This window comes from Colius striatus, chromosome 27 (genome assembly GCF_028858725.1).
Source record: "Colius striatus isolate bColStr4 chromosome 27, bColStr4.1.hap1, whole genome shotgun sequence".
In the NCBI taxonomy this organism is placed as follows: Eukaryota; Metazoa; Chordata; class Aves; order Coliiformes; family Coliidae; genus Colius; species Colius striatus.
Window position 1 is genome coordinate 2,420,619 of NC_084785.1, and position 18,650 is coordinate 2,439,268.

At 57.4% G+C, this 18,650-nt stretch overlaps 3 protein-coding genes across 7 annotated transcripts in view; 2 read left to right on the plus strand and 1 right to left on the minus strand.

The window, feature by feature from the left end:
• The window catches only part of FGFR1 (fibroblast growth factor receptor 1), a 29,960-nt gene extending 25,339 nt beyond the window's left edge, over window positions 1-4,621 (plus strand). For all 5 annotated transcript variants that reach the window (XM_062015941.1, XM_062015942.1, XM_062015943.1 and 2 more), the window contains 9 exons: window positions 473-618; window positions 732-853; window positions 969-1,079; window positions 1,161-1,351; window positions 1,475-1,597; window positions 1,732-1,802; window positions 2,078-2,215; window positions 2,611-2,716; window positions 2,829-4,621. In XM_062015941.1, coding sequence (XP_061871925.1) covers window positions 473-618; window positions 732-853; window positions 969-1,079; window positions 1,161-1,351; window positions 1,475-1,597; window positions 1,732-1,802; window positions 2,078-2,215; window positions 2,611-2,716; window positions 2,829-3,005 — 1,185 coding nt within the window. In that variant the 3' untranslated portion in view covers window positions 3,006-4,621. The remainder of the gene's footprint in view (window positions 1-472; window positions 619-731; window positions 854-968; window positions 1,080-1,160; window positions 1,352-1,474; window positions 1,598-1,731; window positions 1,803-2,077; window positions 2,216-2,610; window positions 2,717-2,828) is intronic.
• Window positions 4,622-9,256: 4,635 nt separating this feature from the next.
• On the minus strand, window positions 9,257-16,120 carry LETM2 (leucine zipper and EF-hand containing transmembrane protein 2). The gene is made up of 10 exons (XM_062015820.1): window positions 15,961-16,120; window positions 15,100-15,571; window positions 14,814-14,957; window positions 14,388-14,522; window positions 13,854-14,057; window positions 12,874-12,993; window positions 12,155-12,265; window positions 11,930-12,016; window positions 10,889-10,951; window positions 9,257-10,317 (listed from the first exon to the last, which is right to left on the minus strand). The coding sequence occupies exons 1-10, from the start codon at window positions 16,005-16,007 to the stop codon at window positions 10,267-10,269; spliced, it is 1,434 nt and encodes a 477-aa protein (XP_061871804.1). The 5' UTR covers window positions 16,008-16,120; the 3' UTR covers window positions 9,257-10,266.
• Window positions 16,121-16,504: 384 nt separating this feature from the next.
• NSD3 (nuclear receptor binding SET domain protein 3) overlaps window positions 16,505-18,650 on the plus strand; it is a 41,348-nt gene continuing 39,202 nt past the window's right edge. The window contains exons 1-2 of the mRNA XM_062015947.1: window positions 16,505-16,630; window positions 16,893-17,062. The gene's annotated coding sequence lies outside the window, so the exon portion shown is untranslated. The remainder of the gene's footprint in view (window positions 16,631-16,892; window positions 17,063-18,650) is intronic.

Genomic DNA, 18,650 nt, shown 5'->3' on the forward strand with positions numbered 1-18,650 from the left:
AATGCTGATAAATAACTGAGGGGTGGGTGTCAGGAGGCTGGGGACAGTGTTTGGTGTGTGGGGGCCAGTGGCAGGACAAGGGGCAGCGGGCACAGGCTGGCACAGAGGCAGTGTCAGTGGCACAGGAGGAGAAAGTCCTTTGGTGCTGAGGTGAGGGAGCCTTTGCCCAGGCTGCCCAGGGAGGGTGTGGAGGCTCCTTCTCCTTCCAGCCCCAGCTGGACACGTTCCTGTGCCCGAGCCAGGGGAAGCTGCTGGAGCAGGGGCTGGGGCTGGGTGAGCTCTGCAGGACCCTTCCAGCCCCTGCGGTGCTGTCGTTCTGTAACAAAACAGTGCCCAGAGCAGGTCCAGGGTGGGAGCAGCGCTGAGGGGGCCGTGGGCAGGGTCGGGGCTCCCCCTCCTCCCCTCCCTCGCAGCAGGGACGCTGCCACGGCCCCGGCTGCTGCGTGAAGGTAACCCACGGCCCCCACTGCAGGTGTCAGCCGACTCCAGCTCCTCCATGAACTCGGGGGTGATGCTGGTCCGGCCGTCCCGCCTCTCCTCCAGCGGCACCCCCATGCTGGCCGGCGTCTCCGAGTACGAGCTGCCCGAGGACCCTCGCTGGGAGCTGCCCCGGGACAGGTGAGTCCCAGCCCCGCTGCTCCGGCTCTGCGCCGGGGACGAGCCTGTGGCAGGAGCTGGGTGAGGATGGTGGCACCGTTCCCCACACACCCGGGGGTGTCTCCTCCCTTCAGGCTGATCCTGGGCAAGCCCCTGGGGGAAGGCTGCTTTGGGCAGGTGGTGCTGGCAGAAGCCATCGGCCTGGACAAGGACAAGCCAAACCGTGTCACCAAGGTGGCGGTGAAGATGCTCAAGTGTAAGTGGTAGGGAGGAGCAGGGAGGTGGTCCCAGCACGATGCCACAGCCCTGGCAACTCGGGGGGGACCCAGCCTGGCCACCCCCCCTGACCTCTGCCTCCCCCACCACCGTAGCTGACGCAACAGAGAAGGATTTGTCCGACCTCATCTCCGAGATGGAGATGATGAAGATGATCGGGAAGCACAAGAACATCATCAACCTGCTGGGAGCCTGCACGCAGGACGGTGAGGGAACCTCCCCCGGGCCGCCCCTCCAGCTGCCCCCACCCCGTGGTCCCCCCACACTCATCCCCCCCATCCCCTCAGGACCCCTCTATGTCATCGTGGAGTACGCCAGCAAGGGCAACCTGCGGGAGTACCTGCAGGCACGGCGGCCCCCGGGCATGGAGTACTGCTACAACCCCAGCCGCGTCCCCGAGGAGCAGCTCTCCTTCAAGGACCTCGTGTCCTGCGCCTACCAGGTGGCCAGGGGCATGGAGTACCTGGCCTCCAAGAAGGTGAGGAGCTCACAGAGGGGGAAGCCGGCAGCCGGGCTTGGAGGGGGGCTGCAGCCTCCCTGCAGCCTGTGTGAGGGTGGGGAAGCAGCTCTGGGGCTCGGCTGATGCCCAGTGCCTGGGCAGTGCATCCACAGGGACCTGGCAGCCAGGAACGTGCTGGTGACCGAGGACAACGTGATGAAGATCGCTGACTTCGGCCTGGCCCGGGACATCCACCACATTGACTATTACAAGAAGACAACAAACGTGAGTGGGGGGCTCAGGGCTGGGCTGGGCTCTGGTGCTGGGGGTGCCACGGGCACGCAGGGCTGCACCGGCCACAGGCTGCCCCTGCCCCCTGGTGTGGCACAGAACCAATGTGGAGCTTTCTTGTGTGCCAGGGTCGTCTGCCAGTGAAGTGGATGGCGCCTGAGGCTCTGTTTGACCGAATATACACCCATCAGAGCGACGTGTGAGTAATGGCTGCAGGACACGGGGGCTGGGGCTGGGGGGCACATGTGCAGCTCCCGTCACGATTCATCCTAACTGAATGATATAATCAGCATCAGCAGCCAAAACGTGGTTGGATCTCAGTTGTATTCAGTGCTGGGACTCTTGCAGAAGCGAATCAGAGCTGTTAGTTCTTGTCCCTCCCAGCAAACAAAGCTGTGCCTGTGCTCTGCAGCAGGGGTGCCAGCTCCACGGAGCGGGGTGCCCCAGCCTGTGCCCTGTGCTTGCCCTGGGCAGGTGGTCCTTCGGTGTGCTGCTGTGGGAGATCTTCACGCTGGGTGGCTCACCCTACCCCGGCGTGCCCGTCGAGGAGCTCTTCAAGCTGCTGAAGGAAGGTCACAGGATGGACAAGCCCAGCAACTGCACCAACGAGCTGTGAGTGTGGCAGGGGGCTGGGGAGGAGGGGGGGGGACACTGGCACCCCTTCCCCTCCCTGTGTCCTCAGAGCTGGGGATGCAGTGGCAGCAGGGGGCTGGGAGGCTCTGGGTGAGCGTGAGCACAGGCAGGTGTTCAGTTGCTTTCCCAGCCCTGCAAAAGCACCGTCTCATCCCCTTTGTGGTGATCACCATACCCCTTGGTTACTTTTCAGCCAGAGTGAACCCCAGGCTGACCCCAGAGCAGGGACCAGCTCAGCTCCCCGTGCAGCCCCACGTCCCTCCCAGTTCCCTTCCTTCCCCTGGGGATTCGCTCCCAAAGCCCTGGCAGGACGTCTTTGCTGGGTGCCAGCCCGAGTGCCAGGGCTCAGCCCCCTCCTGCCCTCTGCCTGGCAGGTACATGATGATGCGGGATTGCTGGCACGCCGTCCCCTCCCAGAGACCCACCTTCAAGCAGCTGGTGGAAGACCTGGACAGGATCGTGGCCATGACCTCCAACCAGGTAGGAGAAGCGGCACCCGGGAGCCCCGACCCGCGCCCCCTGCCTGGGCTGGGCACTGTCTGGGGGATGCCCAGAGCCGTCCTGAGCCCGTCCTCGGGGTTCATCCCCCCAGGAGTACCTGGACCTCTCGGTGCCGCTGGATCAGTATTCCCCCGGCTTCCCGGACACCCGCAGCTCCACCTGCTCCTCGGGAGAGGACTCGGTGTTCTCCCACGACCCCCTTCCAGACGAGCCGTGCCTTCCCAGGCTGCCCCCTCAGCACAGCAACGGCGGACTCAGGCGACACTGAGGGTGGCTGTGCCAGCAGGGACTGCCGTGCCAGGCTGTGCCACGCCGTGCCAGACCATGCCAGGCCGTGCCAGGCTGTGCCAGACCATGCCAGACCATGCCAGGCCACGCCAGGCCATGCCAGGGCTGCTGGCTGATGCTGCCTGCACAGCCCCACTCGTGCTGAGCTATTGCAGAAGGGGTTCAGAGGCATCTCCCAGCGCCAAACCCGCCCTCCCCTCGTGCCACCTTGGCTGCCAGCTCCGCAGCCCAAAGGTTTCCTTCTGCTGGAGGGGTTTTTGGTGTTTCCTGGTGGTTTATTTTCCTTTCAAGCCTCTTTATCCACGAAGCCTCTGCTTGAACCTTGCCAACTTGGTCGAGCTCAAATCCTCTCCTGTGGGGCTGAGCGCCCTGCCAGGGAGGTAACCAGCTACCCTGGGCTGGCACGTCCTGGCAGGGCACAGAGACCAGCTTTTATCTGCCCCTGGGAGAACTCAGCACGTCCTGGCAGGGCACAGAGACTAGCTTTTGTCTGCCCCTGGGAGAACTCAGCACCAGGTTCCTGTGGCCACGTGAGGCTGAAGGTGCCCGAGATGCCAGGGAGTGGGGAGAGGCAGCGTCTGCATTGCTCAGCACTGGGGCCAGGGGCAGCCAGACCCCCTCCCCCCGTGCCAGAGCCACAAGCTCCTGTGTACAGAACGACAAATATGTATAAATATGAATATATATTTACATGTCTTTTTAAAGGGGTTGTTCCCAGAGATATACCAGTTGGGTAGGAAGGTACTAGTGGCTGGTAGGTATCAGTTGCTATATAAAACAAACAAATCCATATATTTTGCTACTTTTGCTGTTTGTATTTTGTTTAAGTTATGTTCTGAACCCCTCAGTGTAGGTCCCTCAGTCAGGATTTGCTGCTGCTGCTGCTGCTGCTGCCGTTTTCTATGGGGTTGTATTAAACGATGGGAATCACGTGTCGATGCCTTGGGGGAATCCGCTGTCCTTACGTGCCTGGCCTTGCCCTGCCACCCCCCTGGGGCTGGGGCTGGGGGTGGGCATCACCCATGGCACCATATTGGTGTGTGGGGTGCCCTGTGTTTTGGCAGAGTGAGGGGTGGGGACGGTGCCATGGGGAGGGGGCTGCAGCCCCTGCCCCGGTGCTTGGCTTCTCTTGGGAAGGAGCAGAGGAGTGTGCCTGGGCTCAACCAGGATGCCAGAGTGATGCCACGTGGCACAGACTCCCCCAGCCCGGCTCAGTGCCCGCTCCCAGCCCCACGCAGCCCCCGCTCCCGGGCCGATGCCCACCAGTGCCTTACCAGCACCTGGGGAAGGGTCCTTGGCCAGGCTGCCGTGCCCACCGGCCTCCTCCTCCAGCCAGGCTCTGCTCCCTGGGGCTGGTGCTGGTTTGCTGTGCCAGGGAGGATGGGGCATTTCCCTCTCTGGGAAGGGGCCACGTGTGTGCCCTCCCTCCCTGCCCCTCTCCCCGCCCCTCTCCCCGCCGCTGGCATTGGGACTCCAGAGCCAGGATGCTGTTACTTGAAAAGTTTATTTTGCCTTTGTATGGAGAAATATTATTTGTTGTAAACTCTTCTGTAATGAATCTGGAATTCTTGTAATTATTAAAGACTTTAACCAAGAGCTGCTGCCTCCAGAAAGCCCCAGCAAAGGCGTTACAGGTGCTGCTGAGGACCCTCAGCTGGGGCATCACGGGGGCTTCCCGCACCCCACGGCCCCCTGAGCTGCTGGGGCAGGTGGGGTCCAGGCAGGGGGCAGGGTAAGAGGCTGAGAGTCCCTTTACCAAGCACTGGAACAGTTGAGAGGCTGCAGCATCACCAGCCTCCTGGGCCCTGGTAAAAGCATCTGCTCGTTGCTCTTTCCCTGTGTAAATTAAATCGATCAGCTGTGCTCTGCAGCTGCCCCCCCACCCCTTAAATTAAGTAGAGCTTTTAATCAAGTGATTTATGTTGAATTTGCAGTCCCAGATTAAAGCAGAGCCCAGGCAGCCAGGAGCGGGGGGAGCGGGGCTGGGGGTCTCCATAAATCACGGCTCTCCCAGGGACCCACTCGGCGAGGTGGCAGGGAGGGATGGGGCTCATGTGTGCATCATCACAAACTGCTGCTGTCACCATCTTCTGCTCATTTCCTGGGGTTACCAGGAGGGCAGTTAAATATGATAATAAGCAGAGAGGCTACAGCAGCGCTGCTCATGCACAGGGCTGGGGATGCAGGGCTGGGGAAGGGCTGGGAATACAGGGCTGGGGATGCAGAGCTGGGTGTCCTCTGCATGCAAACACAGCATTGCTGAGCTGCCCCTGAGCTCAGGCTGCTCTTCTCCAGCCTCAACAGCCCCAGGGCTGCAGCCTTTCCTCCTCACACACATGTCCCAGCCCCTCAGCATCTTGGTGTCCCTGCCCTGGCCTCTCTGCAGCTGGGGAGCCCAGAATCGGACACAGGACTCCAGATGAGCCCAAGGCAGAGCAGAGGGGCAGCAGAACCTGGCCCTGCTGCCCACTCTCCTCATGCCCCTCAGGCTGCCATTGGCCTTGCCCACGATGCCACATCGCTGCTTGTGTTGGCTCTGCTGGCAGCTAAGGGCTGCTGTGTGGGGATGAAGTGAAGGCTGCCAGGGCTGTGTGACAGCAGCTGCTGTTGGAGCTGTCAGGGTGACGTGCAGCAGGGGACCCTCACTGAGAGCTCTGCCAAATTCCTGCCTTCTCCAAGCCTGAGGAGGCTGTGCTGGGCCATGTGCTGACCCTGCAGCTGGGGGGGATGCCCAGGGCAGGGGGGTGATGGCCCTGGCTCAGAGGGTCGTGCCCCACATACCCACTGAGCTGGGGCCCTGAGACCCCGCATCAAGGTGGAATTGCAAAGGAGGTTTGCAGCCATGGCTGGCAGCTGGACAGAGCCCAGCTCTGTGCTGAGCACAGCAGTCAGGGGCTGGGCCCTTGCCAGGAGTTTGTCTCGGTCCTGCACAGCCAGAGGGCTTTAAAAGGAGAGAAAGAGGAAGGCGAGGAGTGGAAGAGACAAAGGATGCTGTGAGAGCCAAACCTGCCATGGTGGGCTGAGGGCTTGGTGGCCACTGAAGCCCAGTGCCACCAGCCATTCGCTCTGGGGGCTCCTGCAGGCGGTGACACCAGATCCTCTGTTGTTTTGGGGTCATTTTGGGACTGGAAAGTCTCTCTGAGGAGAAAAAGCTGCGAGCCCTGGGGCTGCTGAGCCTGGAGAAGGCTGAGAGGGACCCTCATCAATGCTGATCAGTCCCTAAAAGGCTGCTGTGGAGAGGCTGGGGCCAGTCTTTTCTCCTGTATTACTTTGGACTGCCTGCTTTGTTACAAATTCATAACAGAGACAGAAAACCTGCTTGGAATGCAATGCTCCAGTGCAGAAGGCCATAAATCTCAGCCTTTGTTGTGCTTGGGCCTCTCTAAATCACTGCTTTTCCCTCTGAATATCCATCTACTGCAGAAGTGCTGACTCCTGCATCTTTCCCCAACAGCTTTCTCGGGAAAGAGGCTGAGGCAAGGACCAGGGCTGGCTCTGGCACTGGCCACCGTGCCTGAGCAGCAGCCAGCCCAAACCCCCGGTCCCCTGGGCAAGCTGCTGCCCTGCCTGGCCAGGGGTCCCCAAACCCCATCCCTGAGCCCGGAGGGGATGCCTGGGGGAAGGATAAAGCACTGGAGGAGGTGAAGGGAGGGCTGGAAGGTGTTTGGCAGCAGCGTGGCTGGGAAAGCTCTCCCCATGCCAAAGCACAGCCAGGGCTGAAGGCTGGGATTGATGGGCTCTGCTGGGCTCCTTTCCTCCCCTCGCTCAGGGGCTCACCAGGCAAAACTGCTGACTCGCCCCTTTTTGTGTCTGAGGGGTGAAGGGGGTCCCAGAGAGGCACCTGGGGTCTGCAAAGGCTGAGAGGAAGCAGCTAAGAGGGGGTTTTGGTCTGAAAACGGGTTTGTTCAGAGATGTGTAAGAGGCTCAGCGCTGCTCTGGGTTCATTCCTGGCTCCAGTGCCCTTTGTTCACAGTTCAGGCTCACTTGCAGGTTGAACACTGAAGCTGCTGACCCTGCCATGGGCCTGGGGGTCACTGGCCCCAGCTTCCAGATCTTTCTAAACTGGAAACACAAGAGGAACACAGACATGAAGCCACCCCTCGCTCAACCTCATCCGCTTGCCCTCAGCCCATGGCTCCAGCCTGGCCAGAGCCCTGTGCAGAGCCCTGCTGCCCCCACACAGATCTACACACCCACCCAGCCTCGTGTCCCCTGCAAACTTACTGAGGATCTCACTGTGATTAGAATCTGATCATTTCACCTCAGACTTCCCCAGGCAGCTGCTGAGCTCTGCCAGGGAGAGTTCAGTCGGGTTCAGAGGTTGGAGGGGCCACAGGTTGGAACACGGGTGGGAGAAGATGACTTCCCTCATTATCCTGTATTATGAGGTGTGGGCTGTTCTCCTGGGATGTGGTTAAGGGCTCTGGAGTGGCAGCCTTTCAGGGAACATTACCCAGCTGCAGGAAATGAAGGGTATTATCTCAGTGATTTTCTGCCTACCCCTTGCACCCAGACTGGAGCAGCCTCTGATGATTTGCAGTTCAACTCCAAACAACTCCCAGAAAACATTCCAGGCCGCCAGAATAACGTGGCACAGAGCTGGGGAGCAGGAGGGGACCCTCCAGGGATGGGGATGCACAGCAGCTCAGGGGCTACGTGGGATCTCCAGGTGCCAACCTGGCTCTCTCTGGGGCTGGCACCCTCTTCCCACTGGCCTGGCAGAGCTGAAGCAGCCCAGGGAGGGGGCTACCTGTGCCTTTGACCATCTTCCTCAAAGGGGTCAGGGGCTGAGCTTCATCTTCCCCAGCTGAGGTCCAGCTGGGGTGAGGCTCATGGTGTGCAGCTGCAGGGAAGTTGTGACCACACTGCAATCAGTGGCCAGGTGGGCTCACATCTCCTCAGGTTCATCAATAAGTGTTTGCACTGGGGCAGGAGCAGCTTTTTCTGAGCCTGTTCTCCGTGGATGGTTTGCCCCAAGGAGCTGCTGGGCTGCTCCTGCCCAGCCATCGTTGCTGCTGTGTTGGGTGTGAAGGTGCAGAGGAAGGGGAGCTCGTTGCTGCTGTGCAGAAGGTACCTGCCCTGTGTGGGACCCTGGGGATGGGCAGCCCTGGGGGGCTGGGGAAGGGGGGGGAGCTGGGCTGGGGAGTGTGGGGTCAGCTCAGCAGCACTCGAGTCCCAGGGGGTTTGTTTTGCTTCTGAGGGCGTTTGTTTTGCCTCCTTGGCTGGAGCAGGGCTGGATGTAACGCCAGGCTCTGAGCTTTGAGGCTCAGCTGCTGCTGCAGGAGCAGAGCAAAGGGGAAGCTTTGAAGTCTGCTTGGTGCAAACACTTCATTACACCACACTAATGAGAGGCTGATTGTGGGCATTGGAAACTCCTCAGCCGTGATGGGTGTCTTCAGAGGGGCTCAGGCCAGGGCCTTTCTGGGTATTGCTCCCTCCAAAGAGCCCCTGCAAACAGAATGTCTCAACCCCTCTTTGCCTCCCCTGACACAGCCCCCGGGAACCTGCTTTAGCAGGGGGTTGGGCTGCATGAGCTCTGCAGAGCCCTCAAACCCTCACCATGGGCAGTTTTGGCTGTTGTTTGCCACGCTGACCCTGCAGAGCCTCGGCCCCGTGGCCTGCCCGGGATGAGCACCGCACTCAGCACCTGCGGGGGCGTCTCCAAGCCGGGGGGTTTAACGCCTGGAGCCCATTTTGACTCTTTCAGTGGAAGAATTGGGCAGTGCTGCTCTCTGCTGGTGGGACGGGGCGTGCAGCCGCTGCACACAACTGTTGCAGTAGAAAAACTCCCTTGGGCTGAGTTAACGTGGGCTCCTGCCTGTGGGGGAGAAAGCTGGGACAGTAAGGGAGCCGTTATGCCTCCTGCAGCCAGCTCTGGAGCTGCAGGCTCCCAGCACCACCGGCAAACAAACCGGAGACCTCCCCTCCAGCCCCCAGTCACACCAGGCTCATTCCCCTCCTCACCCTCCCCTTTCTGAGCCCACTTTGTGCTTCAAAGGAGGGAGTCTTCCCTGTGTGGCTCTGCAGGAATTGCATCCCTCCCCATGCTTCAGCCATAAGGCAGGAACCCATGACACTGCTCACCCCCACTGAACGTGCAAACACAGCTCTTGAGGTGGGCAGAGAACAGCAACTGTCCAGGAGGAGAGGCTGCTTCTTCAACAGCAGCAGGCAGAGGCTGTTCTGTCTCTGCCACAGCCCCCAGCATCTCACACCACACACAGGGACCACTTCAGCAACAAGGTTATTTTATTGGAGCATTTGTTCTCATGTGCTCAGCCCCAGCCCCGTGCAGCACTGCACAGTGGCAGGCAGAGGCTCAGGGCAGAGCTAAGGACACGGCCTCACAGTCTCCTTGAGCTGCTCCTGAGGGCCTGCAGTCATTTGAAGGGCTGGGATCTGGCTTGTTTTCCAGTAGGATTGTTCTAAAGGCTGCCTGACCTCTAGAGAAGACATTTCATTCTACTCAGCACCAAGTCTAACCTCAGTTTTACAGTGAGTATAAATACATGTACTTATCATCCATGATGGGAGTAGCTGCTGAGCATCTACACAGGATGAAGTAAAAAAGTTACAAACATTAAAACCAGCTTTCCAGGAGTGCCCCCAGAGCCCAGCAAAGCCCAGAGCAGGCTGGAGTGTGGGAGCTCACTCTGAGAAGCACAGTCAGGGAGCACTTGCTGAGGAGCAATTCTGAGCCTCAACCAGGGGGCACAGGAACGTGTCCAGATGGGTCTGGAAACCTCCTGAGGAGCCTCCACACTCTCCCTGGACAGCCTGGGCCAGGGCTCCCTCCCCTCAGCACCAAAGGACTTGCTCCTCCCATTCCAGTGAAGTTTCTTGTGTTCCAGCCTGTGCCTGTTACCCCTTGTCCTGGCACTGGGCACTGCAGAAAGAAGCCTGGACTTGCAGCCCAGCTCATGTTGCACTCAGGCCTTTAGGACAGTGAGAAGCTGCTTTTCCTGAAGAGCACAAACACCTCAGCAGCAGCAGCAAGGACACAGCATCCTCTTAACATATTTACAGCAGAAGTTGAAGCAGTGGGGCCGGGGGATGCAGCACAAAGGAGAGGCTGGTGCCATCCCCACAGCCCAGCTGCTGCTAAGCCTGGAATGGACAGAGGCCCCTGAGAGCTACTGACACTTTTATCTGTAAAGCAGCCTCCTGGAAAATCCCTCCTGAGGAGGCACAGGGATGACAGCTCTTCCCTCCCATGTCAGACAGTCCTCGCTGGCTCCACCTCAGGCTCCGTTGGCACCCGCTGTGCTGCTCTGGGGAGCTCCCACTTTAGCCTGGGGTAAGACAGAGTGGCAGGTTTTAGGCAGCAACACCACAAATGCTGCTTGAAGACCAAACCCTTTTTGGTGAAGAAGTTATCTTCCCATTGACTACAGGAAGCTGTTCTGGAGCTAAGAACAGAGTCCTTCAGGGTTCTGGTGATGCAGGTGAGCCTGGGCTCCCACAAGTGCCTCAGCTGAGCATCTCACACACACACACACGAGCAGCCCAATGGAAATCAAGTGTTCACAGAAAGAAAATGGGCAAGAGAAAGGCAAGTCACAGGGAAAACATCTCTACAGATAAAAAATGGTGCTTAACACTGCAGAGGTTCTGATGAAGGCTGGTCCAAAGCAGATTATGAAGGAAGGGTACAAGGACAGGCCAGCCTGCTGATTCCCCACAGTGCTCTGCCACCCCCAGCTCAGCTGCAGTCCCTCTGTCATTTCTGTACTTTGCAGCTCTCCACAACTTCTGCTTGAACTTACTTAACACAACATCTTGCAGCACAGATTTCCCAGCTGCTCTGGAAGCTGTGTGAAGAACAATCTCCTTTGGCAGGGGTAAGAACTTTGAAGAGCTTACCTCTTGCAGGGGAGGCTTGACTGATACTTCAGAGACTGGTGGCTGGGACACTAATTCTTCACTCTGTAAGGAAAAGGCAGCTTTAGGCCACAGAACCCTCTGGGAAAACCAGGCTCCAGCAGACCCTGAACAGTCCCTTCTCCTTTCTGAACGAGGCTGTTCCCTGACATGCACGACTCTGAAAGCTGTGTCAGCATTTCCAGCACTTCCCCTATGAAATGGAACTCAGCTATTGGAAAACACTTCTAGCAGCTGACACAATATTCTGCTTTAATTTCTGTTGCTGCTTTTATCAGCTTGGACTGATCTAAGGAATTCACTTCAGCCTCATGCCAAGAACCTTACGTTCTGGCTTTTCTTACTCTAGAGATTTTGTATCTCTTTTGTCCTGGACAACTCAGCCCAAGTTCAAAAGAAGTGGAAACAAATCACCTTTAACTGGCTTCTCTGAGCTAAAAATACCTGGGTTAAAGTCACTGTATTTATGAATAAATCAAGTAGGAAGCTTGTGAGTGCTCCTCTGCTGGAAGCCAGTAATGTGGCACTGACTGACCAGCTTTTTCCAGCTGTGTCACCCCAGATCTCTGCACTCATTCATAATCTGTTCAGTCAGAGCATGCCACTGCGAGGCTCTTGGGCAGAAACATGGACCCAGTGCAAGAACACACACTGCTCACACGCTCTGGGCAGCAAGGCCAAGGTCTGTTCTCTGCCCAGCTCTGGAGGGTTTGCTCACATGCTCTCCCTCAAGGTGACAAGAGGAAACAGCCCCAGGGGAGGCTGAGGCTGGAGCTGAGGCAGAACTGTTTCCCTGAGAGGGGTGTCAGCCCCTGTGCCAAGCTGCCCAGGGAGCTGGGGCAGTGCCCAGCCCTGGAGGGATCCCAAAGCCGAGGTGCTGAGGGCTGTTGGTCAGTGCTGGGCTGGGTAGGGTGAGGGCAGGGCTGGGACTGCAGCAGCTTCAAGGGCTTTGCCAACCAACCAGTTCTACAAGGTGACAGCACTACATGCTCACATTCCTACTCATGGAGAGCACTCTCTCACCTTCCTTCCCTGGACAACAGGGGCAGGATCCACAAGGCTCTCTTGACCTTCAAGGAGAGATGTCATCGTTTCAGCAGTTTCTCCTATCTGCAGAGGAACATCTAGTTCAGCACAGCTGTAACTTCACTTGGAGGATCAAAGAACAAAATTCATGTCCCAGTGCTTTGTTTTTACCCCATGTAATGGTTCAGCTATTAACCTGAAAGCTTTACTCCAGCAACTTGCCTTGTTTTGTGGAACTGAAAGAGACTGTGGCTTTACATCTATTAAGTACAAGGCACGGGAAAGCAGGAGCAGAGAGGGTGGAACGTTCTCTTTTAAGTGCAGATCCAGCCACTGTTGGAAGAAAACAGAAGGAAGAGTCATTTCATATTGGCTCTGTCTTATTTATACAGCACTCTCTGTCCTTAAAGGTCTTAAAGCTACCTCAGTTTGGCTCATGCAGTTTTAAGCTGTCACAAGGAGAAGAAATAGTTTTGAGGAGTTAAGGATACCATATGGAGTCCACACCACAGAGAAGCTTCCAGCTGCTAGTCAGGTACCAACACCACTACTGACCACCAGCCACCAGTGACAGCTAAATGCTTTGAGCTGTCTGCAGCTCATCTGGAATACAGCACCCACAGCAGCATCTGTGGTCTGGCTGAATGCTGACAGAAATGGGTGGTGGCTCTATGGCAAGTCTTGGCTAATTCAGAAGCCTGCAACACATTCTGCCCCCCTCCCTGACTTCATCTTGCTTTTGGCTGGCTCTGATGCTGCTCAGTTTTGTCTTTAAGACATAATCTGGACACTTCATGGCCTCAAGCTGAGCTACACAGGTGAGGATCCACCTGGAGACACTTGCATGAACTCAGTGAACCTGTGCCTGCTCTATCTGAGCACTGCCCACCCCTGTCCCAGGAGAAACCTTGTCAGCCCAGAGCAGAGCTGGGAGTACTTGCCTGCCTGAGCTGCTCCTTCAGCTGCTCCTCTGAGAGACCCAGTGACCGCATTCCCCTGGCCCTGCACGCGCTCTGCAGCTCAGACACACTCAGGCCATTGACTCCTTCCTTGGCAATCATCTGAAATGAAAAGGAATGTTCCTCCCTAGGCACAGCCATGTGCTTGATGAGCTTGAGCCCCAGGAGGTGCCTGTGTGGGTAACTGTGCACAGAGTCTTAGTGACACAAAGAGGAGACAGAACTGACAGGTAGCTCTGTCCTTGAAAGCTGACAGCCTTCAGCTACAGAGGATGGAAGAACTTTGCTCTGGTTTAGTTTGCTTTGCCTGCAAATATTGAGAGTTTAACTTTCAGAGGTGATCCTGAAGGTGTGAAGAACTCACTGGATGGCAGGTGACCCTGAGAACTGTGACCACTGCAGGCTTCAAAGCCAAACCTGTGGTTAGCTGCAGGTGCCTCTCAGAAACAGTCACCTCTTGCCAGCAAGAAGTTGTTTGGTCTTTCCTCTGTGTTGTAACAGGATTCTTAAGACCATTTCCACTATGTCCTCCTACTGTGCACCTCTAAGTCTGGTTTCACTTTCTCAGTAGCCCCATTAGGCAGCTGAAAATAGCAAGCCAATTCTCCCTTGGCCTTCTCTAGGCTAAATAAAGCCACCTTATAAACTAAGATACATTCATACTGGGTTCAGTCAGTTAAAATCTGGTCTTTCCATGAGTATTTATTCCAGCACTGGAACCTCCCTTTGGGACAAGTCAGTATGGCTCCACAGTGGAAATAAAACGATGTTCTAAACAGTGACAGTATGTCATTAGGGCCCACCAAAGGCAGGAAGGTGAATGTTCTCCTGGGGAGAACCTGACTCCCACCAGTGTTAAACTTGATGGCTGGGTGTGGGCAGTGACTCAGAGGGCAGAGCTTGGCACTGCAGAACATGTGCACTCCCCCACAGCAGTTCTGCCTCTGCCATTTCACACTTACTTCATCATCTGCCTTGATAGTCCTGAGCCTCAGCAGCAGCTGAAAGCGGAGCAGGTTGTTGGTGCCAATGGGCTGCAGCTCCAGCAGTTTGCAAAGAGCCACCAAGTGCGGCCGCTCCAAGTGTTCCAGGGTCAGCTCGTCCTCAAACAGCTTGGAGAAGCGAAGGATGTCCTGGGTGCTGGGCTGATGGCCCGTGTGGCGGATCTAAACACAGCACAGGCATCAGGGCCAACAGCCAAACACAGCCACACTTCTCCCCCTCTGTGGATTAAAGCCCCTCCTGCTTCTCGCTCTCAGTGCAAAAGGACAAAGTGAAACAGGGTTCAAGAGCGGCCACTGAAAGGATCTCCCAGGGGAGAAGCCTGGCTGCTGCCCCAGGATGGCACTGCCTGCAGGTCCCCAGGTGAGTCACACCTGCCAGGAGAGCTCTGCACTGCCAGCCTTCTCTAATCACTGTACAACCCCCAGATCCTCTGCCACAACACAGCACTGAGGCTGCTGTAAGTGCTGCCATCCCCAGCACGGCCCCTTTACCTGGTGCACGTAAGAAGAGAATTGTTTTCCTTGTCCTGTATCTGCTTTGTTTCTCTTGGCCATCTCTGCAATGGTCTCCTGCAGGAACTTTGCTAACTCCAACTTTGCATTTAACTTCTTCTTCTGCTTCTCTTCCTGTATTTAGGAAACAAAATGTAATGAGAAACTCCACGTGGCAGTCAGAGGGGAGTGGATTTGGGGCTTCACTGTGAAAGGCAAGGGGGTTTTGGTTAAAGGGGTTTTGGTTACTGTGGAAAAGGAAACTGCTGTTTACAGGACAACCCTCAGATCCTGCAGTGCTGTACAGGACTCAGCCAGGAATGTCTGAGCCAGGCGTGTGTGTGAGGCTGACGCTCGTTTCCAGCAGCAAGCAGGGGACTGAAGCAGCTGCAGGACACAGCTCACCTCTCCAGGAAGGACACAAACCTTTTTTGACTCCGTCTCGAACGTCGAGGGCAGCATTTCAGGGAAGAGTTTCAAGAATACAGGTAACAGGAATTCCATGAAGGGGACGATGACAAACACCAGGAAGGGAACCAGCCGGAAGAGATCTGCACACGTCCTCAGCAACTGTATGGAGAAACACAGAGCAGAAACCATCATCCAACCACTCACCACGCAGCAGCGTCCCAGAGGAGCCTGGAAATCAAGTGGTTAAACTTCTTTCAGGACAGTAAGACTCCTCAGCAAAGTGCTGGTGCCAGGCACTCACCCTTCGCCTCTCTCTCCTCGTGAGAACCTGACCATGTAGCAGCCTCCACACCATCCTGGCAGCCACCTTCGTGTCAATCCAAAGCAAGTGGAATCCCTTGTAATAGTGTTTCAGCTCATCCACCACCTTCTGGCTCAAAGATCTTTTGCCCAGGGGAGCCTCCACCGCTCGATCCGCAGCCTTGAGGCCCTGCCTGGCAGCGCTTCCGTGGGGAGGGGGTTTGCCCCCGTGCTCCTGCCACAAGCAGGAGCATGTGTGAAATGTTCTCAGAGCCTGAGCTGGTGAGGGAGGCAGAAGGAGGCCTGAGGGTGCTGGTGAGGGAAGTAGGAAGGTGCCAGAGGGCACGTGGCGCAGCAGGGGATGCTCTGGAGAGGCTCCCACGTGAGTGGAGTTTAAATGGGAATCCACGAGCTGGAGAAAAGCAGCTGCTGGAGAGTGCTGGGGAGTGGAGTGTGCCAGCAGCCAGGAGCCCCTGAAAATGGAGAGGTATTTCAGTATTAGTGCCGTATGGCCAAGGGACCTGGGCACGACACACACATTAACGTTCTCGGTGCCAAATTCACCTTGTGGCTGCCTCGGCACCGGAGATTCTGATCCCTCAGCAGCGGGTACAACACTGAGGACTAGCCCCACGCTAACAGCTTTTCTCCGGTACCGTCTGAGGTCGGTTCCTCTTGCCCTGACCCTTCCCACGCTCAGCCACGGGCTCTTTAGTACCAGCTTAAAGCGCTGATGCCGCAGCGACCGCGTCGGCAGCAAACCCTGAACTGGTGCCACACACACGCGACTAAAGGGACGTGTCACCGCGGCTGGAGCCTCCCGGGGCCGCCCTCGGGCCGTGCCCAGCGGCCCGCGCCTCACCTGCCCCGGGCGGCGCCCAGGAGCGCGTTCCAGCCGCACAGGGCCATGGCGCGGCGCCTCTCCTCCCGGACGGCGGCGGGGCCGGGCCCGGGCAGGCTCCGAGGGCGCGGAGGCGGCGCCGGGGGTTCCGCGCAGCCTCCCGCGGCCGGGCCGGGCCCCGGGGCCGCAGCCGCACGCCGCGGCCCTCCCCCGCCGCTCCCATGGCGCCCTGCCCGCGCCGCTCTGCCCCGCCGACGGCCGCTCTATGGTCCTTGGCTCCATCGCGCCACGGCGGCCCGTCACGGCCCCTCCGGCGCCGGCCAATCAGAAGAGCGGCGCTGCGGCTCTGCCGGCTGCCACCCAATGGGAGCAGGGGAGGCGGGGCTTGACCCGAGGTGCCCTCAGGAGAGGGGCCGCTGATTGGCTGTGGAGCGTGACGTCATGGCCGGCGGAGGGAGAGGAGAGGCCGCGCGCGGGGCCCTCAGGCTGCGGCGGGGCCTCGGCCTGGCCCCGGGTCAGCGGCGCGGGGCCCTGCAGGCCCCAACTCGCCCCTCCTGCCCCTCCTGCCCGCCCCCCTGCGTGGGGACAGCCTTTGTTGTGTGGGGGCCAGGGCCAGGACAAGGGGGAACGGCACAGGCTGGCACACAGGCAGTGCCAATGGCACAGGAGGAGCAAGTCCTTTGGTGCTGAGGTGAGGGAGCCCTGGCCCAGGCTGCCCAGGGAGGCTGTGGAGGCTCCTTCCCCTTCCAGCCCCACCTGGACACGTTCCTGTGCCCCCTGAGCCAGGGGAAGCTGCTGGAGCAGGGGTTTGGGGTGATCCCTAGGAGTGCTTTCCCACCCCCACCACTGCGGGATCAAAGCGTTGGGAGCGTGTCTGTGTGTGTTTTGTGTGGAACAGAACTCTGATGGGAAAAGTTGCCCTTGAAGTGATTGAAGTTTGTCTCTCTACACAGGGCAGAACACACTGTGAGCAGCTGCGTGTACAGTGGCACGTGCGGGCAGAGGCACCCTGTGTGTGTCACAGCCTGACAACAGCTTTGCCTGCAGCTGAGTGTCAGGAGGAGGCTTCAAGCCCTGACATGTTTGAGACAAATGCTGTGGGTCTGCAGATCTGATAGAACAGGTAGGCAGCTGGATAAACTCTCTTACTCGGTGACAGGAGACATCGTCTCACAAAGTGTGTCTTAGAGACTCGTGGTGAAAAAAGACTTGATTGCCCACAGTGAGAAAGGGTTTTGTAACCATTGGGCAACTTCACTCGTGGGTTCCTAAACAGATGAACAGGTTCTTAAAAGCAGAAAGTAAAGTTGGGTAAGAAACAGGACAGAAAAGTGGTGAGGTCTGCCAGCAGCCCTCCTGGCACGTCGCCGTGTCTTCCATCGGCTGGAAAGCACCTTTCTCACCAAGGGCTGCTCTCTGAGTCCTTTCAGTTAAGAACTGCAGATTAGCAAGATCTTTTTCACTGAGAGGGATGTTAAATGCTGTCCCAGGCTGCCCAGGGAGTGCCCATCCCTGAAGAGACTCAAAAACCACATCAATGAGGTGCTGAGGGACTTGGCTTCGTGGTGGCAGCGTGAGGTGAGTGGTTGGACTTGATGATCTTAAAGGTCTTTTACAACCAAAACGATCCTAAAGTCACTAAAGTGGTAGAGGGGCAGCTCCCCTCCTCAACACTGCCCACTTAAAGCCTTGTTGGAGAGCTGCAGCTTCTGTGTGGCTCTTCAGAGCCCCTTTGGCCATGCCCTCTTCTGTTTTGCACAGGAGGCTGGGCACGGAGTGTTTGTCCAGGAGCAGGCATCAGGATCTGAGGTGTTCAGGCAGACAGGCAGCAGGCCCAGAGGGCACAGTGTCTGGAAGCCATTAGCAGTGCTGCATGCTCTTGGGAGAGCAGCACCTCTGATTGCTCACCAGCGCTGTTTGCTCTCACACGTCATTGGGAAGCACTGGAGTGTGTGGTGTGTAAGGAATGCTTGGTTCCCAACCAACAGAGCACTTCCAGTAAAAACACCAGGAGTGGGGGGAAAGTAATGGGGGAAAAAAAGAACTGGAGGAAAAAAACAGAGGAAAAGCTGTGAGTCCTGTCAGAATGAGCTTCAGTTGGTGGAAATGAAACAGGAGGACAATAGATGGTCACCCCTTGAGCTGCAGGAACATCAGGATCCCCCAGATATTAAACCTTCAGGTTGACAATATGAAGCATTTGAATTTACAGAAGGGAGGAGAGGGGGGAAGAGAGACAAACGTTTTCTAGGTCACCTCCATTTTGGGTGCCTCATTGTGTTGAAGGAGGAGGAGAAAGGCTGGTGACATGTGCTTTATGGCAGCAATTCCTGCCCCAGCCCTGGCCACAGAGGTTGCTGCCTGGCCGTGGGCTCCGGGCTGCTGTGCTCAGGGCTGTGGGGAACACTCTGAACTTGCGAATCCTTGCTCAGTGGCTCGTAAAGCTGGTTTCTCCTCAGCTGCCTCCTTCCTGTTGGGGCATGTCTCTCTATTCAATTCTTCATGGTTTGTTTACCCTTTTATTTCCTAGTAGATGTCATCATCCCATCTCGTTCGCTTTCGATTCTCCTCTTGCCCCTCTTGCTTTCCATTCTTCTGTTGGGTTCCCCCCCCTCCATGCACATGAATGTTTTTGCTGCAGGAAAGATTTATTGTGTGTGCTGCAGCTGTGTTTTCTCCCGCAAAAGCCAGACTCGAGGCTTGTGGAGGAG

Bases quoted from the DNA above. Each gene is read 5' to 3' on its own strand.
- LETM2 (XM_062015820.1), bottom strand. From the start codon at position 16,007: ATGGCCCTGTGCGGCTGGAACGCGCTCCTGGGCGCCGCCCGGGGCAG. The intron at 14,058-14,387 runs GTAAAGGGGCCG...TGCTGTGTTTAG, and splicing joins TCTCTTCTTACGTGCACCAG to ATCCGCCACACGGGCCATCA. The intron at 12,266-12,873 runs GCAAGTACTCCC...TTCTTCCAACAG, and splicing joins TGAAGGAGCAGCTCAGGCAG to TGGCTGGATCTGCACTTAAA.